The 26,039-nt window shown below is 43.5% G+C and overlaps 1 protein-coding gene across 1 annotated transcript; it reads left to right on the forward strand.

The window, feature by feature from the left end:
• UBE2G1 (ubiquitin conjugating enzyme E2 G1) lies at positions 1–24,571 on the forward strand. The gene is given in 9 exon segments (XM_082776312.1): positions 1–112; positions 115–215; positions 218–289; positions 292–349; positions 13,800–13,902; positions 16,738–16,835; positions 17,920–18,098; positions 21,761–21,884; positions 23,963–24,571. Coding segments are annotated over 8 exon segments (795 nt in total). The 5' UTR covers positions 1–15; the 3' UTR covers positions 21,848–21,884; positions 23,963–24,571.
• The last annotated feature ends 1,468 nt before the right edge of the window (positions 24,572–26,039 follow it).

Consider the following 26,039-nt stretch of genomic DNA (forward strand, 5'->3'; position numbering starts at 1 on the left):
TTCTCCCCTCTCAAGATGGCGGCGCGGAAGGGCCGGCGGCGGCGTGGAGTGCGCCTGCGCGCCGCGGCCCGGAGTGCAGCGAAATTCCTGGCGGGCGGGGGGAGGAGGAGGAGGGCGGCTCGGAGCCACGGCCGCTCGCCCCTGGCAGGGACCCTGCGTGCTGTGGCGGCGGCCGGCGCCGAGCCAGACCCCCGGGGGGCGCCGTGCGGGCGGGCTGAGGGCCACTCGCCGCCTCCTCGGGCGCTCGCAGCACCGGGAGCCGCGCCGTCCCCGGGACTCCCTCCCCGGGCGGAGAGGGGGAGAATGACGGAGCTCCAGTCCGCCCTGTTACTGCGGAGGCAACTGGCAGGTACCGGCCCGGGGGGAGAGGCCGGCGGCTGGGGGGAGACCGGGCGGAGGCGAGAGGCGATCGGCCCCGGGAGGTGGTGGGGGGGGGGGTGAGGAGGAGAGCGGCCGCTGAGGGAAGGGGCCTGCGCTTGGGGGGCGGGAGGGGGCGGGTGTGAGGGGGGAGAGCCCCCCTGAGCCCCCCCCAAATCCCCCTCCCGCCGCCCCCCTGCCCAGCCGGGAGCTGAGGGAACTAGGCCGAGGGGGGGAGGGGGAGCTGCCTGGCCGGGGGGAGGGGTGCGGAGTGGCCGGCAGGGCGGGGGGTGAGGGGGGTGTGGGGGTGTGAGCCTCCTCCGCTGTCCCCAGCCCCGGGGGGGTGGCTGAGGAGGGGGCACACAACGGCTCCGCTCGGTCCCCGACCCCCCTTTACCCCCCTCAGCCTGGCGGAGGAAGGGGACAAGGGGTGGGGGGTGGGGGGGGAGTGCGGGAGGGGGGTCTCGGTGGGGTTTGCCAGCTGCCGGAGCGCAGCGGGGAAGGGAGCGCTGGTGGTTGTGCTTGATCTATTTATTTATCTTCTTCCACCCCCCTCAGAAACACTACTTGGGGCCTTCGCACCTTCCGCGGGGACCTGAGGTGCCCCCGTCCTCCCTCCCTCACCCCCCGTGCCCCGCCGCCCGGGGAGGCGGGACGGGAGCTGGGGGGGGGGGGAAGGGGGGGGGGCACACGGCGCTTCCCCCTTTGTTGGAGGCCCGGGGGGGGCCGCAGCGGGGCTGCCCCCGCTGTGCGTGTGGGGTTGGAGGCGCCGGCGGGGGGAGGAGCCGGCGGCCGGGAAGGGCCGGGAGCGGCCCCAGCCCCCTCCCTTTGTGGCCGGGCCGCGCCGCCGCCGAGGGGGGTTCGGGTGGACTCGGCCGGGTTCGGCTGGGCTCGGCCCGGCTCGGTTGGCCTCGGCCCGGCTCGGCTCGGCCCCGCTGCGCATGCGCGGCACGCACAATGCGGCTCCATGTGCCGCCCGCTGCCAGATTTAAAGAGAAACGCGGCCGGGAGCCCCCCCTCCCCCCCCCCCTCCTCCACCACCACCTCAGCCCCTGAGGCGCCTCCGGGCGCCCCCCTCACGGCTCCGCCGTGCCCACGCTGCTGGGTGCACCCAAACACGGCTTAAATGTGCCCAGAGGGAGGGTTTGGGGTGGCATGGGGGGTCAGGGGAGGTTTGGGTGGGCATTTCGGATCCTGTGGTCCCCTACTGCCCTGTCAGCGGGAGGGAGGGGAGAGTTGTGTAAGCGGCTCCCTTCGGTGGTGCTTGGTGCTAATAAGGGTGAGAAAAAAACTGAAGTATAGCCAGCCACTAGCACAGGAGTTCTTTAATCCCTTTAACATGACGTTCTTTTTCATAAAAACAAGCTTACCTTAATGTGTGCCCGTGTTCAGGAGTGTAGCCACGTACTTCTTGAGTGTCTCAGTGGCTCCCAAGCTGCTGGCATCGGGTGAGGTGTCCACGTGGTCAGATATGGCAGTAACAGGAGGTGTAAGTTCTGTAAGCACAGGACAATAACAGGAGGTGTACATGCTGTAAGCACGGGACAATAACAATAGGTATATGATCTGTAAGTATGGGCCAGTTGGATGTGGAAGTGGGCTTGCACACTCTTAGGTAGACTGCCGTTAACCCCCAAACCATCCTTCTCGCTGCCTTCTGAAGGTTTTGTGTGTAATGGCAAAAGCTGGTAAGCTTTTCCAGTTGCCATCTTACTGATTCAGCTGTGCTGACTCAAGTAGTGTAGCTGTTTGTGTGGTGTGCAACCCTGTGTGGGGTTTTTGTGTTTGAAGTACTGTCAGTGCTGTTGGTATTCTTCTTAATGTACTTTCTTAAAAAAGAAACAAGTGTTAAAAGAGATTGTGGTGAGCGTTGAAGGAGAGCCTTGAATTCTTCTAGAGTCCTGTCTGGAAGAGTTACTGACCTGAGAATGAAAACTGTTTCTTCCTTATTTGATAACCTGAACTGAGCTGAAACTAGACTCTGACACTGCTTTTTCTGATGGCAGGCTACTTGAAGTCGCAATGCAGAGACTGAGCTTCATGATGTCTGATCTTCCTACCCTACTGCTGACTGTCTTCTTCCAAGTCTCAGCTGCTCCAATGTGTCTCTTTGTTTACACTCACACTGCTTGTTCTACCTCAAAACAAAAATCAACACTGTGGTATTCTTTCTTCTGGCGGGGCTGGTATTTCAGCCCTTCTGCTACATGCAGCTTTTGCATTATATCAAGTGTGGTGAGTCATTGGGTTGTACTTAGTGGTTGGGTTTTGGAGGACAGCGAACTGGCAGTGGAGGTGAGTTAATGTGATCTAAACTTGTTTTAATAGCTCTAGATCACTCGCTTATCAAGGCGGCTGTAGTCAAACCACAAGAGGTCTGAGGTTGGAGCTGTTAGACTTGGAGCAAGACATCAGGAGGTGGAGGAAGGGTGGACATGAAGCCCATGCAGTTGTGGAGCAGTTGAGGAATATGGAACTTATTTAATGGGTGGTGAGACCCTAGATAGTTATTCTCAATGTTAAGAGGTTAAAAAATAAAAAGTCTCCAACGGAGAAAGAAAGGTAAAACGGTAGTCCTCAGAACTGTTGTCTGTCCATATGCTTTGTCTTAAAAATAAATAAATAAATAAATGATGGGGAAATTAGGAATCTGTGACATAGCACTTCCATGAGTTGATTTAGTTCTTGAAGCCTCTGTTAAAATGAAGGTCAGCTGGTGAGCCCTTTTTTTGTCACTGAGACTTAAAGCCAAGGGTTTTATCAGAGCGCATTAGGGAAACGTGGCAATGTAGTCCCAAGATTTTCCAGTAAGTGTATAAAAACTGTTTGCTCCTCTAGAGCCTTGTAACTTGAGCAGGGACCTGGTACCCATGTACCATATGGACAACATGCTTGTCCTTATAAGCAGCATGTTCTGGATGCTGACAACACTCTTAAGAAGGGATATTCAGCAACAGTCACGAAGTAGGAGTAAAGTTAGATGTGGGTTCTTTATACTAAGTAGTTTCAGTGTCTCTGTGAATGTAATAGCCACATTGCCAGGGAATTAGTATCTGCTTCAGTATCTGTGTGCTCGCCCACCATCTAGGCACAAGAACAGTTCAAATCAAGATAGCTGGAACTTCGGGCACTTTTTAAAAAATTCTCAAAGGAGCTGCTGAATCAGGATCTTTGACTACCAAAAGCAGGCAGTGTGCTGGCACTAAGAATGGAGCCCTAGAGGTTTTCCTGTGTGAATGTCTGTGAAGCTAAATGTCTTTTTCTTCTCAAATCAACTTAATTGTAAGCTCTAGCAGCTTCTGGAAATCTCTTAAACTTCAATAAACATGTTCTTGCAGATGTATGTTCAATCCTGATTTTTGGATCGCTAGTGCTGTGGAAGAGAAGCTGTGGCCTACCCATTCCTCTTATGGCTAAGGTGCAGGGGGAATTAAAAGCATGAAGCCCCTCTGAACTTTGGGGGGTGGGGTATGATGGACAGACAGACAGGCATGCAGGATCAGGTATGTAGATCAGTATAACACTGGATCAGCAGAGTTTATCCCCCTAGGAGGCAATGGGGTAAAATGTGTTCTCCCTACAGTCCAAACACATCAAGCTCTTTAAAAAGAGATGGAACAAAGAAGAGCAGCTTTACGCTCTCAGGTCTCCAGATCTGTTGAGCCCAAGGGTTTTGTAGACTGAGGCATTTCTCTAAATGTTCTCGTTCCATCTTTGTGCACAATCGTTGCTGACACAGAGTAGGCAGACTTGTCTAGTTCATCTGGCACGATTGTGTAGGGAGGATGCAGTTAAATCAGCGGTGTACAGTGGAACCAGAAGTGCGAGTAGTCTGACACAAACACGGCTTGTTGAAAAACAGGGGAATAACCTTGCCCTCATTGGCCAAAGTTCTGCTGTACTGTATATATATTCTCCAACTTAGGATACCAAAAATCATGCTAATAACTTGCTCAAACGTGAGAAACACAGCATTACTTCAGTTTCAAGTGTTTATAACTCATTTCAAAGCAAAAGTGTCTAGTTAAAAATTAACAACTTGGAAAACTATATTAAATACTTAACGTGGCAGTTCAACAGTTTTTTACTGTTGTGGAAAAATCTTGTGGTATGACACTGGGCTAGCTGAATTTCTGGCAGTTACACAGGGTTTCCTTCAAAATATTTTAGTAGTAAATTCTGAGGGAATTACAGAATTGAGATTGTTTTACAGATCGAAGTTGAGATGGCGTATCTCTTGGCTGGCTGGTAGTACAAGAAGCCTTTGTTTACAGTTGAATACTGGCTACTTTCTGCCTTAGAGTAGGTTAGTCCATGAGATAATACCATCTGAGTGGTACTTACTCAAAGTAATAAGTTGATGCTAACCTTCATATTAGCTTCCTTGGAGAGGTCTGTTTCTGTGATAACTATTCATGATATCACAGAATATTACTTAAGTTTTACACCAGCAGGACCTTGGAATCTTAACTCTAGTTTCACTTAAATTCTGTAAGACTGCTGTGTTTAAAAAAGTTTCATTTTTAGATGAGAATCAGTCTTCATTGCTGTCGTGCTTTTGGGGTGCTTAGATATAGCATGTGCATACTGATTATGTTAACACTCTCCTAGTGTAGGCCCCCCCTTCGTAGCAGATAATCCTGTTTTCTTGTAAGAAAGTGGCTGAAGCATTAAAGCTACCTCGCTGTCACTGGCTTTATAGATAACATCACTGCTAAAAGACGAGCATTGTTACAGTGACTACAGTCTGAACAGTGTGAGCAGCCTGAATTTCTGTTGCACCACAAGTAACACAATGGATGTGACTTGTGGCAAACTTTACTAGCCACACATGTTGTTTTTTCAGATGCGCCTGCTGCATGAATAAGCTGAACGGTGCTTTTTTTTTGACTGCAATCACAACAGCAAAAAATCCAGGGATGCTGGCAGTTTTAGAGAGTGAGGTCTAGCTAAACCTCAAAATGGAGGGGCTTGATGACTCAACCAGCTACTTGAGCAAATGAGATGAGCTACCAGCAACAACCTGCTTCAGCACGTTGCCCCTTGAAGGGCTGTCTGTGGTCACAGCCAGTTGGCTCTGGTTAGGTCAGTTTAGTAATAATCTTTTGGGGAAAGAACCAAGCTGACTGCAAACAGTTCTGTTCCCTTCTCTGCTCCCCCCAGGTGGGGCATTGTAATTTGCACCACACTGTGGACGTATCTGGATCTGACAGTCAAGTGACTTATTTCTGTTCTGTTAGGGGATACTGGAATGGGAGAGTACTACTGGAGATGCTGTAAAATAAGGAGTGGAAATAATACCTGTTGATAAAATACTTTAATTAGAATTCCTGACTTATCGATAAGATTTTTATTTGGAGATATTAAATCGTCCAAATCCTGCAAAAAATGTCTTGCCTTGTGTAACTGTTGATAATAATTCCAACTTCAGTGTCAATGAGTTGTCTGCTGTAGAAATGTAAACTGTAAAGATTGGTTGTCTTGCCATAGATTACTCTTTTTTTGGTCTAAGAGAAATTGAATTGAGATGGACCAAGTAGAGTAAGTAGTCCTCAAATAAAATATGTTGTGACTATAATGGATTCTGCTTTGATTTTTCTGCATCTCATGCCACTTTTTTATGCAAGTCTTGGAACAGCACATGCACAGTCAACTAAGATAGGATTACTTGTGCCCTTTCATGGTTGGTACACAACTCTTTTCTGAAGTCCTGTTATTATAAGCAGTTTGAGAATGAGTGGACTTCGTAGATGAAACTTGCTTGCCTCATATAGGCATTCTGCTAAATTTTCTTCCCCTAGTGTGCTTACTGTAATCTCTGTTCTAATCCAGGTGTTTTTGTTTGCCACCTTCGAGGCGGGGGTTTTATGAAGGTCTTTAAGCATGTGAGGTATTCTGCAGAAGTAAGCTTTTAAGTATTGGTGCAGAGTGGGATGGAAGCATTTAAAAAAAAAATAAAATGCAGCTGTTTCTTTTCAGCGTAAAGATTGGGTTCTGATGAAGCAGAACTTCTGAACTGGAAGGCTGCTGCTGTTCTGAAAGTATGAACTAACCAAATACTGAAACGTGTGTGAAGTCAGATGCCTGGAGAAGGAAGAGCAGGTGCTTTGGGTGAGGAAGGAGGGCATGTAGCTCTTGAAACTCTCACAGTCTCACTTTTGTCCCAGTGTCTGGGAACAGAATCTGGTAACGCTTCACGTTGCAGGTCTGTGCTATCACCATGCTGCACCTGCTTTGTGCTTCAGTTTTCAGGGGTGTGTGGCTATCTGTCACTAGACTGGTCTTGGCAAGATCTGTCGCGTACGGAATCTAGGAGGTCTGTGCTCTAGGCTACCTACCCTGCCAGTGTAAGTGTTTGTACTTAGTTCTCTTCTCCTTCCTGCTGTCAGGTCCAAGGCACATCAGCTGGAACAGAGATCAGATATCCAGACCCTGTAAGAACACTAAGTATAGCAATCTAAACGAAACAGGATTCTGTAAAAATAACTGCTGTTGTGGGGGTGAATGTTAGCAGCGCTTGTTCTGGTTTAGATCGATAGTAAAGGCTCTGATAGAAGCCCTTTGTTAAAGCTTTCCCATGCACTCCTCCCATATGTGATGCGTGTGAAGGGAAACCCATTTTCATGCAGTCATCACACCACCTAGTACATCAACCCGGCTGGCGTTTTCGTTGCCTTGCTCTTGGTACTGATCTAAAAGATGATGCTGTCGAGAGTCACTTAAAGGCATGTGTCTTAAACAATTCGGAATAGTAACGTAATTCAAATTCAGATGCAAACCTGTTATCCATATGAGTGAGAGAAGAAAACAAACTGGAAGCATGTCCTTGGTTTGTACACCAGCTTACACATGTGATGAAGGTTTCTGAACTCTTCACGTGTCAGCATCTCCCTATGGCAGAGCTGTGCTGCAGCCTTTCTATTACACTCCATAGAATTGTGTTTTATTCCTGGATGTAAACCCGCATCCTAGAGCTCTTCACTCTGCTCAGCAGTGCTGTTCCATAACTGATGCATGTGAGGGTTGTTCAGAAGACACTTAGATGGATTTTTTTGTATCTTTAGGCTGTCAGTAGTTTGTAAACAGCTGCTTAATAAAATTTTCTTACTATCCATGGCAAACTCGTCAACTATACGAACGAGTGAGATGTAGGATGACAGTTGCCTTGCAGAATTGTAGCAGTGTATGCGGTAGACATCTGAAGCTCTTGAGGCTCCTTTGTTTGCGAGAGAAATAAGCAATTGTGGAACATGATTCATCTGACCTGTTTCTGACATCTGCTTTGGGATGAGATAACTGGAGTCTTGAACTCCTTATCCTGATGAGGTCTCTAGTGAGTGCTGCTGAGGGAGCATCTCAAATGTGCGTGTACCCACCTCGTACTTCTGTGACTCTTCAGAGTGCACACTAAGGGCAGGACGAGGGTGGCACTTCAGTTATTACTGCGTACAGTGGGTGAATGTGGCCCCATGCTGTGACTGACTCTAGGCAAACCTGCTGAATGTGTTCTGGTGAAAAACCCGCTTCTTTTCAAGACTGACCCTGAGAATCAAGCTTCTTCCACTCCTGTTGACTCCCTGTTCTTCCCATCCTCCCTCCTGCCCAAAGCTCAGACCTTGCTCTTAGAGGCTTGTTCAACCTCGGTATTAACCCGGCTGAGGTAACTGCTGGGTTCTGGTGTGACTGGAATAGAAAAGCCTGCTTCAAGCAGTCTAGTCACAGGGGCTCTTGAGGAAATGGTTTGTTTTTCAATTTCTACCGAAATGAGTATTCATTGTAATTTGAACACTGGTTATACATTTACTGCTGAGAGTCTTTATTCCAGAAGCATGTTTCAAAGCCTTAAACAGTACTTGGAAATTCAGAGGTTTTGGTCAGCTGTGGCCCTGGCTAGGAAGTTTATTAGGGCTGAAAACAAACAAACAAACAACAAACAAACAAGAAACCTCCAACTCTGTCCTCCCTCCTTCCCAGACCTGCTTTGCTGCGCACATCCTTGGAAGGCTGTGCAGGTGTAGTTGAGGAGGCAGCAAGAGGAGCACAATTTGCAGCTGTGGAGTGTTGCGTTGGGCTGATGCCCTGTGCAGCTTGCATGTTGATGCTAAAAATGTACCCTCCCGACAAATTCTGTGATCCCAGGGGAGAGCTAGGGCTGTGTGATGCTGCCCTCCTCAACAGGGGATAGCACGTGGAGCGCTGCTAATCAGTTGCCAGGCTGAAGTTAAGAGCCAAATCTAGAGTTGCTGCTGAACTGGTTGAGAGATCTCTCCTTAGGGCAGGTTTGTATTTACTGCTTCGGTCTTGATGCAAAATAAATTAAAATGTCCTTCTGAGAACAAAACTGTTCTGTCCTAACTGCTTGGTTTGTCACTGCTGGAGTGGCAGGCAGGAATGCTGTGCATCATGTGCTATGTTTTGACTGAACTTCTTGGATGAGCTCGTGGAGCAAGACCGAACATGATGAAAGCAGATAATATGGAGAGCTCTGGGAGCAGGTCTGTATGAGGAGATCGTGTTACTTCAGCAGTATCCAGCACTCATCTTCTAGATTCAAAGCCTTGCAGCTGCGTACGTAGGCAGAAGGAAGAGTCTTGGAAATCCTACCTGACCTCGGTTCATCTAACCATGGAAGTCACGGCGTGGGGTATGGAGGAGAGGAGCCTGGAAGGAGGGGGTTCAGGATCACCAGCTGTTTTTAGAAGCTCCTGGACTCGCAGAAGGCACCCAAGAAAAACCAAGCCTAATCTGTAGCAAATGTACGTCTCTGGTACAGCCCATACCTGCCTGAGCAGGGACTGGCTGCGGGTCAGGGCGATGGCTTCTCCAGCAGCCTCAGCTGGGACTTGGGCTGTCCTCATTTTGTTCCTGCTTTGGACTCAGTCCCCTGGCAGCACAAACCTCAACCACTGTGCAGCTCGCTGAAGAGGCTGCTGTTTAAAAATACTGTAGAAGCTTGTACTTCTGCAAGCTTTGTTCGGTGGTGTAACTTAACCTCGGCGGTGTTGGTGTGCAGCGGTTGGCAGCCGGAGCGTCAGGCTGAAACGCTGAGATGCCGCACATAGCTGCTGCCTGCAGCCACGGGGCTCTTTCTGCTTAGTCACTTCTGTTGACGCTGTTGCTTTTGGATTTCTAAAAGTCTCCTGGTTTCAATAAATGCAGTTTTAGCGTGTGGAAACATCAGTAGCTTGGTGTAAACTGAACACACGCTGGCAGCACGGGGTAAGGTATGGTATCGGCTCCAGCTTAGGGCGATGGGATCTGGTTCGGAGCTAAACCACTGCAGGAGCACCGGGGTGCTGGCAGGCGGTGTGGGAAGCCAGGCGCTGGGCATTAAAGCCTCTTCTGGACTTAAACAACTCTGTCATGGGCCTGCTGGCGTCTCCCAAAACAGGTATTGATTCAGGACCGGGACTCAAGGAACCGACAGCCTGATTTATGAGCAGCCACGGGATTCTTCTCCCTGCGCGTTGCTGCCTGGCAGCTGCCCAGGCTGGTGTGTGCTGGCTGTCAGCTGCGGCTCGAGCTGCTGAGGACTCTACCTGAGGGTGCTTCTAGAGGGAATGTAAGAAATTTTCCACTGGGAAGAAAAGTTTCTGTTACGTTAAACTATTAGAAATGCAGGTCATTTTGGACTAAATACTAAACAGTAGTGTACAGTGCATAGCAGCAAGTAACCTGCACTGGAATTTGAGCATGGGTGTGATGGGGATGTGTTAGTGCACATGGATTTATACTGAAAAAATGCAAGATGTCTCCAGTTAAATAAAGGTATTGCAGAGAAATATTGTGTCAAAAAAATAACCTGGAGGGACGCAGTTCTCTGTAGGTGTCTGGCTTCTCAGCTTTTCCAGGACTTAGAGCCCAGCCCTGCTCTCCAGCAGGGCTCTGCAGAGGACCTGCACCAAGCGCTGCTTCCCTCTGCCTGGCAGGAGGAGGGAAGCGAATCCTTTGCTCGCTGTCCATGGGTTTGTCTGGGAAAGCTCCCTCCCGTTCAGTCCACAAGCAGTTAAGTGCCGGGGGTGGTGGGAAGTGACAGACGGAACAGGTGTCTGCTCCGGGAGCAGTGTCAGTGTCACCGCTCCGCCTGGCAGCAGCCTGCCGCAGCCTGGAGTCTCTGCTCCTCACATCCTTGCGTGAGCTGTGCTGAGGGTACGTGGATTGGGGAAAAGATTTTGCTGCTTTGTGAGCCTCAGCTCATGGGGAGAGAGGTGTTCCTACCTCTTCTGATACGCAGCGGTGGCTCTGTCCAGGAAAAATAATTAAACAAGGCTTCGGTGTTCACAAGCTTTAATGAGTAGCAGCTTGTAACTGTCCACAGTAAAACAACCAGGGACGATGATTTTCACATCCCAGTGCAGAACTTGGCTGAGCTTTCCTTTTTTTGTCTTCTCACTAGCCGTTGGTGGATGTTCTGTTTAGCATAAAATTAGCTTTTCCATGCAGACTGCCTAACTTGCCTGTGGTGATGCCAAGTGCCTCTAGTGGAGAAGGTGCTTGAGCTTATGGCCATTGTTCTCCCTCACGTTAAAGCGTTTGTGCAGTAACTATTTACACCATGCTTTGCTATTGCTACAGAGAAAAGAGAACAGGATTATTTCTTGCAAGCAGAGACTGATGCCATCTCCAGTAAAAGAAGTAACAGCACAATTTGCTTTATAGGTGACATCCCCTAAGCAGATTTTCCTAATCACTGCCACTGAGGGTATTTGTCAATGGCTGTCCCTCTCATACAGCTTACAGGTTCCTGCGTTACAACAGTTGGTATCCAGCAATCTTACTCCTTCTCACAAGATCTCTTGCAATACAGTGCTGCAAGGTCTTCAGTATGAGTCAGAATGCAAGAGCTGGCTTTCATTGGGAACAAGTATGTGAAAAATGCTTCAAAGGAGCTAAGGATTAAAAAAGCTGTTATCTGGAGGCTGAGACAGATATAAAAAGAAATGGAAGTAGCACAAATCAAGAAAGAAGAGAAGATGTAGCTGCTGGACTTTAAAATAGTGTGGCATGCTGAATACTTCAGCATTCAGAAGCATCCTTAATTTTCCACTTTTAACTTTTTGTTCAGCGTTATCACTGACAAGTGATAACTGGCAACCAGTAAGGAAGCTAAATGGAAACAGCTCAACGTTAGCAGTTTACACAGGAAAGTTGCCATAAACTGATTTCTCTCTCTGGAGATGTAGAAATGAGGGAACTTGTTTTGGAGGCTTGCTTTCAAATTTGAAAGTCTTAGGATGCAATACTGAAACCTAACATTTGCACTTTCTGTTGGCTCCTGTAGTTATGCTGGATGATTTTCCTACATCACACTACCCATACCCTAGTGGGCAACTTCAGCATCCTGAACAGAGGTGTCAGGACAAATCCTTTCTTTTTGCACAAACAATAGACAATTTCTAATAAAACCCCATGAGCAAAAGCAGATCACGTTCAAATATTAATGTCATAGATCATTTAATATCTGGTGCTGAAGGCATGTCTGTAGCAGGGAGGTGGTAAGGGACTGGTGAAGCACAGGATTTCTGGGGAGGGGTGGGCTTGCTCTTGCAGCATCTGCTTCTGGCTCCACGTGACAGGCTTATTCGTTCTGTCCCTTTAACCTAAAATTGGATGTGATTGTTATTCAAGCTTATGCAGTTGTTTCAACTGAGATCTTGGAGGGTGAGAACCGGCCTGCTTAGCAGAGGTGTGGTTGTGCTATAGGTTTGGGTTTTTGAAACTTGCATCTCAATTAGGCAGCCTGTGGTATTACCTTTGTTTTAGGCATTGTTTAATGAAAATATGATGTGGTTCAACACCTCAGTCTGTTCTGTGCTGTAACTCAGAGCGAATGTTTGACTTCATCTGTTGACTGAACCACTGCTGTGTAGGTTCTAAGAAAAGCCCTTCCAACATACTGCCAAGAAATGAAACATTTCTTGGGATTTTAGCACTGAGTCATCTGTGTGGATAAACTTGACTCTGAGTTACCAGTGGCTGAGTGAAGTCAATATTCCTGCTATCCACCTCCTCAGGATCTTGATCCTTCATATGAGCTGAGAGCTCTTAGTGTTTGGACTTACTTATCTGTATAGAGCTTGAATTGATTATTGTGTCTTTTTTTAATGGTTCTTTGAATAGTTTAATTCTTAATTGGAGCAAACATTGGCTGCAACCTTATGGACAACTGGGTTTGGATGTAATGGTAGCCTCCTTTCCATAAAGGTACAAAGCTCTCACTTGAGGTTCTTCTCTGTGTACCTGAGGGCTTTACAGGGTGCCCTAAACTCCAGTCTGATACCTAGAAACCAACACAAAATACAGCTGTTGCTATAGATTTGACATAGAAGGAATGTACTGGGGGGGAAACAGTGACCTGTAACTAGTGGGGGCTGTGTGATGCCTGGCAGGATTTAATGCCTGCAGTAGCAGCTGTAAAACAAAACAACCCCTGATGCTATATGGAAGACAGACCAGTTGAATGAGTAATTTCTTCTCCCCCTGCCCTATTCTAAATACCAAAGATCCATCCATCACGAGTTTGCACTGTCAGAAATGCTGTATCAAGATCTTAAATTTGGCACCACTTGGGATTTAAATTGGTGTCTGACCTGCAGCAATCAGCTGAGACGTTCTTTTCCCTACCCCAACTTCCCTCTTTAGGCAGTACTCATTTAAGGTGTTTCTTCCTAGATCTTGTGCTTTTACTGGAGCAGGCTGAGCACAGTTGGTAGAGTTTGTATCCAGGCCTGACTTCTGCATAGCTATTTCCAGATAACTGCCGATCTGGCTGTAACTATACGAAGTGGCTTACAAACTTAGAATCCTGTTGTGCTTGTCACTAGTGGATAAAACTGTGAAACAAAGAAACGAAAAACATAACAAGCTCAACTTCTAGACTCACTTCTAATAGTTCAGAATTCAGTAAATTATTATCTCCAAAATGCACTGGGCACATATCTCAAATCTTTTCAGAATCTGAAAAGAATCATTAAAGGGATGTAGGATGTTAGTTTTAAATAAAGAATATGTGTGACTCTTTTCTTCTGTTAACATTTTTCTAGACCTAAAAATACACTTGAGTTTAATCTGGCTCCTCAGGGTTCTTGTGAAATAGTGTGGCTCTTTAACTAGTAGCAAATGTGTGGATTTCTTCATTTGCATGCACACCTGGTGGCAGATAGTTTAGGAGAACATGTCTGAAGGTGCTGAGTACAGCTTGGTCATCCTGCTCCTGATGCACTCAGCTGGTGGTGTGCGTCAGGCTGGGTCTCCACTCTGGCAGCACGCAGCTGTACGTGGCAGGGAGTTGAGGATACTCATCCAGATCATAAATCCGTCAGTAGACACCAGGTCGCTGAAAGTCATGGGGTTTTTTTGGTCACCTATAGAGGCATGAGCAAAACCAGCGAATACATACAATAGGCACCTAAAGTCACTCTTAAATTCTTTTTCCTACACAGAGCTCAACAAAAATCCAGTGGAAGGCTTTTCAGCGGGCTTAATAGATGACAATGATCTTTATCGATGGGAAGTCCTTATTATTGGTCCTCCAGATACACTATAGTAAGTACTGCTACTTATATAGAAACTTAAGTAGAACTCTTATTTGCTAGTTCTAGCTTGGTCTAAGTAGAGATGACCTACATCTTCCTAAGTTAGGTAATGCTGTTCAGTTGCTAGTAAAGTATTGTAAATAGCTGAATTTGCTGTGAAGTTCTAAACCTCTTTGCTCCCCTGGGAAGCTGCAGCACTGATCCTATTGTGCACTTGTATGGAAAAGAGAGAGGATAGGTTATGCTTAGGGGCAGCTTGGTTTCTACACATTGCAGTAAGGCAGGTGTAATCTGCTTGCTGTCACTGCTGTGAGGCTCTAGCTTAGCTGATAGCACAACTTCAAACCATTCCAACTTCGTGATGGCCACTGTAGGAAAATATTTGAGAAGGATGCAGTTGGGAAACTGCAGCAGGCCACAGAACAAGCCTCAAGTCCTCGCAGTTTGAGATGGGTCAACCCGTACAGCGATCACTGTTTGCTGAAGGAGAATTTCCCAATGTGACCTAGAGTACTTTAACGCTGATCAGATTTGTGTTGTAGGCAAACTTTGCATGGTAGGCTTCAAAAAGCTTGAATCTTTATCCTTGCTCTGAAGGGCAAGATTCTTTAATGGACACTTGCACAAAAATGTGTGCACTTCACACTGTAACTTCTTTGCTGGACTTGAGTTTGCTGCATTTGTCCAGCTATCTATTTATCTATCTATATATTATGTATCTGAAGCACTCTGGCACATGTAGTGTGGTAGCTCTTTAGAAAACAAACAACAAAAAAACCAAACCTCTGACTAATTGAGAGAATAACTTTTTTTCTCAGAGGTTGCATATGATCATTTATTCTAGCTCCTGGGAAAAGATTTTATGCCCTGAAAAGGTCAGCTTAAAGTGTAGCTCTCGAAGATGAACTCTGTTCTTCTTTATTAAGCTGTTCCAGTGGTAAATTACTGATACAGAAAGCCTTTTAGTGGCATTTACTCGAGGTCAATTTTAGTTCCAACATCAAATCATTGTATACCTTTGTCTGCAGGCTTCTGAGTAAGTAGTTAAGCACAACAATCAAATTGCTTTGGCTTCTCAAGCTCGCTACATTGTGATTCTCAAGTCTTGCATGAGAGGAATTCTCCAACTTGTGTTGACCTCTTTTTGAACAGTGTTGTAGTGGCTACGTTATATTCTCATGGCCACTTTATAAATACTGTCAGTAAAGACATATTGCTTTTAATTGACCTTTTCCTTATATGTTTAAAATTGCAGTAGCATTTTTTCCCCACTTCAGTAAGGTGCTGAGCTCATTTTGAGGTTTGTTAGATAGCAAGCTCTCTTCTGCTCCAGTCCTTAGTCACTTTTTTTTTTGTTGTTGTTGTAAACTCAAGAAAAGTAGACTTTAGATTTAGTGCATGATGCTACTGATAGAGGCTCCTTTATCAGAAATATTGCTAAAAATGGTACTGGTCTCTCTTGATTGACAACTCAATTGGATATACATTACAGACCAGGTACAACTTTATTTATATGTTGTTGATGAAGGGCAACCAGGTACAGCCTGGTTTACAGCCTGGATTTATTATCTGCTCCTTTAAGAAGGGAAGGACGAACTCCTTTCATTGTGAAATGTAGAATTTAATTGGTTTGGGGCTGTCAACAAATGTAATTTAACTTCCCTTTATCTTGCCTAGTATGGATGTTAAAATATCTGGTGTTTCTGGAATTCTTACCCTTCCTAGGAAGAGTAATAATTTTTTGTAATTTGCATTCCTGAAACTTGTTAAAAATGAGTGTTGTGGGTTCAGATCCCCTCAGCTGTGCTCTTTTAAGAGCCAAGTCATTTAGATATAGTGTTGTTTCTTGAGACCTGCTAGAATTATGCATGTTCTTTTATTGTTGGTGGTAAAAACTTATTTTCTCAGTAGCCTGTGAGCTCTGGATGCAGGCTTCTACTCCATTATGAATAGAGAAAACCAGATGCACACAACAGCTCTTTCTTACTCCAATTCTCATGGGAGTGGCTGTTGACGAGTAGCTTTGTCATACTGCATATCTCATGCCACCTTCTTTGGAGGTTATGTTCTAGTTTTGTAACCTCTGCCTCTGCAACTTCAAACTTCATAACAAACGTCAGTTACAAGAAATGATTATATTTGCTGAGTATTCCATCTGTAAGACTTCCTTTGAATACAGGATTCACTTTTCTCAGAAAGGAGTATTTCTGGGTATTGAAACCTAGCTACTTAAACTGTTATTTCAGTTAAATGTGGACCTGACTTTATGCAACTCCCACATAAAAACTGGATGTCTCATTTATTGTTCTCCAGTTTAGTGGGTAAATGTAATGTTGAAGACTTCGCTGTTATGCCTGAGTCCATTTAGATGAGTATTGAAAAGGTATTACTGGTAGACACGAACTATAAAGCTTTCTGTAACTTTTCACTGAGGCTGATACTGGGAGATTAAGACAGAGGTGTTTAAAGGAAGAATATAAACAGATACCTGTGGGGCTGTACTTGAGAGTTATTGGCAATATTTTTTGTTGTTAACAAATGTGCTGGGAGGAAAAATGTGAGTTGTAATTCTAGGTAGTGAATTCCCTGTCATTTTTTTCCCTATGGAACATCATTCTAGCTCTTAAAAAAAAAAAAAAAAAATGTTGGGGAACTGGCAGTATCTTGTGAAAGGATCTTCTCAGTCTAGAAACTCCTTGCATTGCCTATGTGAATGTTGGTACTGTTAATTAACAACATGCTAAGCTGCATGAGGGGTAAATGTAGAGCTTTTGGTGCATCAGTAAGTTCCAGCCATCAGCTTAAATTTACAAGAAACTCTACTAAGATATTTTTGATTCCCCAGTGAAGGTGGTGTTTTCAAGGCTCATCTTACTTTTCCAAAAGACTATCCACTGAGGCCACCAAAAATGAAGTTCATCACAGAAATCTGGCATCCGAATGGTAAGCAATGTCAAAGTTCCAGCTTTTTGTAATTAAGAATGAAAATATGAGCAAGACAAATGAATACAATTTTGTTTGTGTTAGAAGTATTAAAATATTTACATCTTTCTTATGTGAAGACAGCAATAACTAAACATGGCAGAGTTTTTAATAGTGCTGCTCTGAAAGACTGCTCCTAGAGTATCTTTCAATAGCTTATTGGATTCTAGATAACTTTTATGATTTTTTTTTACATGTATATACTTAAGTGCAAAGCTCTGGTCTGAGGAGAGTGTTAACTTCTATACCTGCCTTCTGTTATACCTTCAAGTGCTTCATTTTTACTGTATTACCAATTTGACAGTTCAGTGTAGAAGGCCCAAGGTTGTCCTCCTTCAGTGAAGCGTGAAAGGAAATAACTGCATCTCTTAGTCCCTCCAAAGATGGCTCTTCCTAAGGTTTCTTTTATTTCTACTCTGCTGGACATAGATGGGAAGGTGAAATAAACTGGAAGAGGGTTTTTACTGGGAAGTAGGAATGTTTTTTAGGTTTTTAAGTCACTGGTGGAGATGTAGATGTTGAAAGCTGGGAGGAGACCAGCACAGTGCTCCTGTCATAAGGGAATGTGAGTATGTTGGTGCTGTGTCAGTTTCAGCTCTGGAAATGTCAGAGTACTTGCCAGTGGTTTGTGATTCTAGCAACTTAAGTGATATTCCAATACACAGCAGTAGTATGCAGCTGATGCTTATGCCGTGGAAGAAGTCATCCTCTGATTTGTTAAACTTTAACAGGAAAGAAAAAAAAGACCTGCAGTGGAAGCCTAGTTAAATTAGTTTTGAGAGTTGTTAGCCTGGTGTTAAAAAATAATTTCTTCCCACCCATGTATTGCCTCCTCCCCCAAAAGTCTAGGCATAGTAAGACTTCAACCAAGCCTTGTTTCTTAGAGATTGAGCGCTGTAACATATAATTACTTTCCTTTTTATAAACTTTATTTCACCAACATGTTTTTAGACTAGCTGGAGTGAAGGTTAACGGTTCCATAAGTATCCTGAAGAAATGCCAGCTTGTTGTTCATTACTGAAGTATGCCTTGTTCTATTTTGTAGTTGACAAGAATGGTGATGTCTGCATTTCAATTCTTCATGAGCCTGGAGAAGACAAATATGGCTATGAAAAACCTGAGGAACGCTGGCTTCCTATTCACACAGTGGAAACTATAATGATTAGTGTAATTTCTATGCTGGCAGATCCCAATGGCGATTCTCCTGCTAATGTTGATGCAGCGGTAAGATTATTTTTTTCTTAGCCTGCGAATTGTCTTTAGTGTAGAAACAAACTTGAGATAGTGTTTTGCTTCTACTTTGACAAACAGTACAATAATTTTTCAGGTGAACTTTGTACAGCATGGACTAAGGCTACCTTTTTGTTGCGAAAAGCACTCATTGTGAAACAGAATTTCCAGCTAGCCCTGGTAAATGTCTTAGAGAATGCAAGGGAGAGATGCTGTCAAGCTTCATAGGCAGTGGTTTGATTTCCCCTATGCAGTAATGCAGTTACTTGTAGTAAATAACTTGAGCACAGATGTATTTGAATAAGCCTTGGCTGCTTTGGAAGCTGGCTATAAAATCCTGTCTGGTTATATATGTGTTACAAGTGCTGTTAAGTTTAGCTGTGGAAATAGACATATTCTAGAACCTGTTTTTGTTTGTAATACATTACTTGTGTAAACTAGCAACATTTTGTCTTAATGAATCTATTAATGGCTTAAGTAACTCACTTTGAAGGGAAGGAGAAAATTCAGTGGGAGTACCTTAGTATAATTTTGTTGTGATTTTTTTTTTTTGTATTCACCTCTTTAAAACAGTGTTACCTGAACATGGAGTAAAGCTGTAGGTTTGTCTGTGCAGGTCTGCTAGAGAAAGTACTTGAAGGCCTCACTGAGCATCCAGCCTTTAAGTCTGGTCTTCTCCCAGATTTGAATGCCTGAGCAAGGGAGAAGGGCACAATTTATAGTCAGAGGCTGGGGTGAATCTGCAGTGAGGATCCTGTCAGAAGTGTTTGATGCAGGAGTTGCGTGCAGCAAGCACAATGTTTCTGGAGCATGGCCTGTGCTGCGTGGGTGTATAAACATGGCTATCGGATCTCTAGAAGAGCCGCTTTTATAGCAGAACAGCAATCAGACTAATAACTGTGGTGGGGAGGGGAAAATGCTCAGTTCTGGGGGAAGTGGGAGAACAGACTTCTGGCCCCATTCATCTGAGAGATGGTAACATACTTACTTTCCTTTGAATTACTCTTGAATTGCAGTACAAAAATGACTAATGCATGCAATGTGGTTGCAAAAGAGAAGTTCCAGGTTTAACTGGAAGAGTAAGGAAAGGGAGATAACAATTGGAAGACGCAAAGTTTTCTAGAAGCATGTTAACTTCCTCCATCAAGTTAGCTTTTCCTTCCTAAGGTGGGCAGGAGTTTAGTTTCTAGAAGCCTTTCATCTGCTATGCTGTTAGCATTTCCAGAGGTGGTTGAGCTTTGCTGAAAAATCTTGTGAACAGTCTTATGTAAAACAAACTTAATGGGGTAAGGAAAAACAAAGCCACCAGAAACTGTAGTGAAGAATTTCCACATTTAATATTCTTTTGTGTTGGACCTCCCCTTCTCACAACACTCGTGGAAACAAATACCCAGGACACGCGGATGTTTTCTGCTGGCATACCTGAGAGCACTGGAAGGAGCGAGTTATTAATGAAATGCTAAAAGTACCATTAGAATTCCTCAGCTTACAAACTGCTGTGTGTTGAATGTAGGTGACCTAAGGCTGGAGAAAGCTTGTGCTTCTACCTATACTTATCACCAACTGGCATCATAAGTTTTGTTTTTAAGTCTTTCTATACTATAACCCACTCTATCAGCTGCCTCAGGAGCAACTTTGTATGTGAGAGCTATCTTTTTTTTTAATTTGTCTCATTTGTTTACTGGCTGGTAAGTTGGTCCAACCTAAGGGTAAAGATTGAAAATGCCTTAAGGAAACAACTTTTTTACCCTAGCCTGAAAGAACAGAACCCATCTCAGACTGACAACAGTACCAAGGAATGACTGATATAACTTTGGATGCTAGTAACTCTTTTTCTGACTGTAAGATGTTAAGTAACTTTTAAATTTAGTGTGCTGCTTCAGCAGCTTAGCATCTCTTGCTGGACTGCAGATTGCATCCCCTCCATGTTAACCAGAACATCCTCATCAGGGTAGCAAAGACTTGATGGCTCACGTCCTCTTTTCCAATCTGTTTATCAAGGAGTCTTCTAGTTTACTGCAGCAACAGCATTTGGCAGTTACTAAAAGTTATTTTGCTCTCCTTAACTTCTCATCTTCAGTGAATCTAGAAAATGAGGTGTTTACAGGCAGGTCATGGCAGTAAAGAGCAGGGGAAATAGCTGCTTCCTGGAAAACTGAAAAATGTGTGTTGGAATACTCTCTTGGGGTGGGGAAAGTGAGGGACGGGAACCTGAGTACATGCTGTGAGAAGCAGATGGAACTAGTTTGTAACCTGAAATGAGAGTTCTGGAGAGCGTTGTCAAATTGGGAACTTAACTTAATACTGAACACTTGCCTCATAGAACTACAAATAAAGGGTAGGAAAACAAAATACCAAGAGCCTGAAGCTGGGAAAGCACAAATTCAAAGCTTTTCTTGGCCTTAAGAACTCTTGTGTAAGCTGTCCTGTGTCCCCATCCAAGGAACCACATGCTTCAGGATTAATTACTGAAAATGGAGAACAAACTAATTAGTGGCCTTGTTTCTGCTTTCTTTGGAAAGATAAAACACGCTGGCCTTTCCAAGATGTTAACTGGTTAGGTGAGCGTGGAGGTGGTTCATGTTGGGATGTACCAGTTATCCCAGTTTTCTCTTGCATGTGCCTTCACCCCATGCAGGGGGTGGAAAGGTGTTGCCTGCCAGGTTACCTCAGAAGGAAGAAAGTGTGATTTGTTTTTTTTTTCTCCAGCCCCATAAGAATGTTGATTATTTATTTAAAAAAAAAAAAAAACACTTCTGAAGAACCCTGTATTTCATAAAATACTTCCTGTCACTTCCTTGCTGAACTGTAAGGCAGCACACAAGATGTCAACCTGGGTGTCACTGTGTGCTAACTCCATGCTTTCAACTGAGTGCTTGGTGAAGCTGACACAAAATAGCTTCGAGTGACTGCACTTCTTCCTGTGAGGTTTTAGTGATGCTATGGTTTGCACATCTCTGCGTTCAGACTTATCTCTTGCCTATCTTCACGTTCATCTTTGTTCTTAATCTGTGTAGTTCTGAAATCAAGTACATGTCCCAGGGACCATCTCCGTAGGTATGCTGAGTATTCTGTTAAGGTCTTCCTCATGGAGATGATACTGTGCAGCTGCAGCCAACTAGGAGTTTTTTCTTTCTAAGGATACTGTTGTGCCTCTTCTGAATACTGTGACTTCTGTACTTCTATCCTGGAGTGTACTAGCTAGATGTAGAGAGTTGGACTGTCCTAAAAATTGCGGAACTACCGGCTCTACAGTAGCTGTATGCCTTTGTTCATCACTGCAGTTCAAGCCAGTTCCTATAACCTGTAACAATAGCTTGTGGTCTGCAGTCTGCTTCTGCTTGTCAGGCTGAAATAAATGGATTTCAGCCCAGACATTTCAAAATGCTGGTAGCTACTAGGTTAGTCTTGGGGAATGCCTAAAGGCCAAGGGGGGGGGGGGGGAGACTAAATCTTCACTGTCTTGTGAGCAACTTGCATGAAAACCCAGAGCAAGTGTTCAAGCCCTGAATGTTATTTAGTGAATAGCTCAATGATTGTAAGCAAACTTAGGTGTTGACTAGATGGTAAATGTCTGAAAACAAACACCAAGATTCTTCCTAGAGCTTGTATATGGTTATAGCACTGACATCTGAAAGCTGTCTATTCAATTACAGAAAGAATGGAGAGAAGACAGAAATGGAGAATTTAAAAGAAAAGTTGCCCGCTGTGTAAGAAAAAGCCAAGAAACTGCTTTTGAGTGACACTTATTCAGCAGCTAGTAGCTTCACTTTTTTCAGGGTAAGTATCCTTTTGAAGAAGAGTTAGTTTACCTGAGTTGAGGATTTTCTAAGTGTTGCTGAGTTCAGTTTTTTCTCAGAAAGGAAAAAAATCTTCTCAGCTGCTTGGTCTTAGTGGAGTTCTTTGGCTGTGTGCAGCCAAATGACTTCATAGTTAAAGCACTGCTTAAACTTTCTAGTGCAGTAACAGCCCTTCTGCCTAGATTGGGGAACTTCTGAATAGGATAAATACAAGAGTACTAGAGAAGTTGCGATTCCCTTTAGCAGTATTCATCTTGCTTCCCTAATAGGACTTAGGGATTACTAGTGTTGTACTAGAAAGGAATACTCATTCCTTCATGTTTGTTATTGTGAAGAACATTTTTTTTTTTTAAATATTAAAAACATCCTGTATTGCTACCTTAAGTTTATATGCATGTATGTGGCACTTCTCTTGCAGATATTGGTGGTGTGTCGCTTGTTTTAACTACGCTTTCATTGCCATTGTTAGGAACTATTCAGATAAGATTGTTTCAGGTATCTATGGGGCTTTTTTTTTTTTAACAGTCTGCTAGTATATCAGAAATAATTGAGATATTAGCCATAGATTATATCAAGAAAAGTGGTGTTCTCTTCAGCAGCCCCAGAATGACTTTTTCACTGGGGAAGCTTTAGGAATAGCTTCAGAAAAAGATTCTGCTTGAAAACTGAACTAGCGTATCTGAGAACCTGTTTAACTTTTCATGTCAGAGTAGCTGATGTGGTATTTACACTCTTTCACTCTGATAAAATGAATTCCTGATTCCAGATGCTTACTGTAATTTGAACAATCCCATATTCGATGTTTTTTTTTTTTAAACAATAAATACTCATAGAAAATGCTGTATTAAAATGTGGCCTTTAAATACATGGCCTTTGGTTACTTTAACCATGGTACGCCAGAAAATTCAACCAGCTAATTTTCCACTCTTGCTTTTTCAAAGCAAAACAGAACTTCATGTTGAAGCTGCCCTTTCTTAATGGTTGGCTTGGCAAGTAAACTATTCTAACCCATTTTGCTGGGAAAGCCCAAAAACATGTAACACTAAAGTGTCCATACAAAGCTGGGGTTGGGGGGGAATACGGTACTGCGTGTCGTGCAGAAGGGTTGTGCTGTCTGGACAACTAGAAAATCTTGTCAGATGTTCCCACTGCTCACGGTTTTTCTTCACCAAAGTTGCATAGGAAATATTTGCTTGCTTTACACTCTTGGTAGTACTGTTTCTGGGAGGAGTCAGGGTGTGTATGTGCTCTGTGACAAAGTAGTACTGCAGCATCCTGTGAAGAAATGCTTTGATTGAACTGAACTCTCTCCAGAATAGAGAAAGCATGAGAAGTTCATAATTCTGTCAAAAGACTAGGCAAAGGAATTGAATGGCTTATACAACTGCCCTGAACCACAGTGTAATAGTTTGTAATGTAACTGGCAGTTCTTCCTTAAGGAATAAGTGAGCAATACTCCAGAATATCCTGAATTAACCTTAACTCTGTTGCCATGTTAAACTTGGCTATAGTGAAACAATGCTTATGACAAATACTAAGAAATCAGTCGTAGTACTTTTTTGGAAGGCAAAAGTTTTTTCTAAATCCTGGTGACTCCTAAGTAAGCTGTGGATGATGAATTGGATGAGAAGGGGCTTTGTAGCTGGCTTCAAACACTGCTTGCTGCTTAATGAAGCACTGCTGTGCCACTTTGTACTGTACTTCGCTGTCAAAGCAGCATCCATCCTTCACAGTAAGTGGTGCACGGAAGCTTCGATGAAAAACCTACAGGTGTTTAGTTTTGTGTGAATAATCAAACCCTTACACACTATGAACTTCACAAGCAACGCAAGTGACAGGAGCCTGAAAGTCTGATAGTTGGGCTGAGTCGCACAGTATGCTGAACCTAACTCGAGTCTTTCTCAGGTGATGCTTTTGGATGTATGCATCTTCTGTATAGAGGTAGGTAGACTTCTTGAATAAGTAATAAGTATCTTCCTTGAGTTTGAAACACTGAAGTTTTAAAACTAAGTAAGGATCGTGAGTGCTTTTATTCTAATAATTGTGATTTCTTTGTAGGTCTCCAATTGAGAAACATGGCACTGTTTTTTTCCTGCACTCTACCCACCTATTGCTGGACTTCTGTTGTTACAAGTTGGCAAACACTGGCTGGAACTGGGCTGCAATAAAACATGCCAGTTATCAATGCTGACAAGAGCCTAACAAGTGCCAACACAAGATGATTACGCATTTTGAAATCTAATGAACTGCTTTAACCTTCAGGAAGAATTGTAAAGATGTGTACATAGCACAACATGATCCGGATAATATATATACTGTTCATGTACATCCACAAATACACATTGTACCAAATAATGCTGTCTGTAGTTAGGAATAGAATCGTGTAAATTCTAAAGATTTTAGCAGGTTTTTCTTTCCCTATTCATTGTTTCCTATCAGTTTAAAAAAATCGAAACTACAAACAACAACTTGTGAAGCATGTCAGACTAAAACCAATTAGGATTAAAGTCTTTTTTCCACTTTAATTTTCCTTTGACCCACTGAGGCTTAATTAAAATCTCTTGCTTATTGAAGTTTAGTATCTCTTTTGTTTTTTGGAAATGTGCTCCCTTTTATTCCCTCATCAGAACATAAAATTTTCCTAATTAAACCTGAAGGGATTTGCTATCAATTACTTGTGTCTTCTTTTATGATGACCTTTGTAGTCTCAAAGGTGCTCTTTTTTCCTTCAACCCTCTTTTTTTTAATAAGAAACCCAATTGCACATGCTTCTTGAATTGGGTATAGCAATAAACTGGCCATGGAGCACCCTTGAGCAGCCTGCTGGATTTTTCCCTTTCCAGGGACTTGAGTGTTTTCATTTGGAAGTTGAATTGACTAAGTTAGTCCAAGATGGGATGAGCTGCTTTTTTTTATGGGTGACTTTTTTTTTTTTTTTTGCCTTTTTGCATTGCCTGTTTGTGGGGTGGGGTGTGTGAGGGAGACTTGTTTTATCTCAAGGTTGAATTCAAGCATGCGCATCTGTAGGCTTTCAAATGACTAACTTCTGGGTTTGGTATCAAAAATAGTTTTCTCCTTATCCCTTTTCTCTCTTCTGTGGCCCTTCATATTCTTTGCCTTCTACTTCAGAGTTTCCTCACCTAATGTACAAAGAAAATTGCGATGTATATTTTCATGTAATTTGATTTTTGGAATTCTGTCACCTTCTGTAGTGAGTTCTTCCAAAATATAATTTTTTCCAATAATAATGTGTCAAACTGGCTGTCTTCAGTATCTAAATAGGAAGGGGGAGCTGCAGTTAGAGTGCAGATTACCTGAACATCTTCAGCAACCTGACATAAGCAAACTTTTATTTAACGTGACATACTGTTTTTAATCTTGAAATTAAAAACAAACAAAACTTTTCCAGTTGGAACCATCCTTGTCCCTCCAGTGAGCAAATATTAATCTCAGAGTATCTGATACTGGAGTTTCTCAAGCATGCCTGAAACACATTTCTACCAAAGAAACTTGACAGAAGATTTTGCAACTACCTGACTGTTCTCTGCTCTGTCACAGGTTTGTTTTATCACAGCTTTTAACAGCAGAGTAACTTACTAATAAATAAAGAGTTCAGTGTTAAGAATTATCTTGTAAGAAGCGTTCAATACTAATTTGCTAGCTGTGGCTGGATTTCATTTCAGGTTGCACTGTGCATATACTAAAAGGCATAGCTGCAGGTTTCTTGTGGGGAGGGTTGAGGTGGGAGAAAGGAGATGGTTAACAGTGGCAAGGTAGGGTATGGGACAAAAAAAGCCATTGAAGTATAATAATTAAGACTTAGAAGTGGAGACGCTACTTCCTCCTACAGGTATTTTAGATAAACAGATGTTTAATGTTCATATTTACGTATTTGCTAACAAAGTATTTTGAGAAACCATTATTTATATTTGCTGTTACTTATAGTTGAATATAAGGAATATAGTTGGATAGCTTCCTCATATATAGAGAGAAATATGCACAGTATTTCAGATCTATTAGTGCTCAGAAACAATTGCTAATTCTAGTCCCCTTTTGAATGCTTGTCTAAAACTGTCTGGGAGGAAGTTTCTTGCCTACCAGCTGGCTACCCTTTCTCAGTTAGTAAAGAGTTAGA

This window comes from Aythya marila (assembly GCF_965140915.1).
Source record: "Aythya marila genome assembly, chromosome: 20".
Lineage (NCBI taxonomy): Eukaryota > Metazoa > Chordata > Aves > Anseriformes > Anatidae > Aythya > Aythya marila.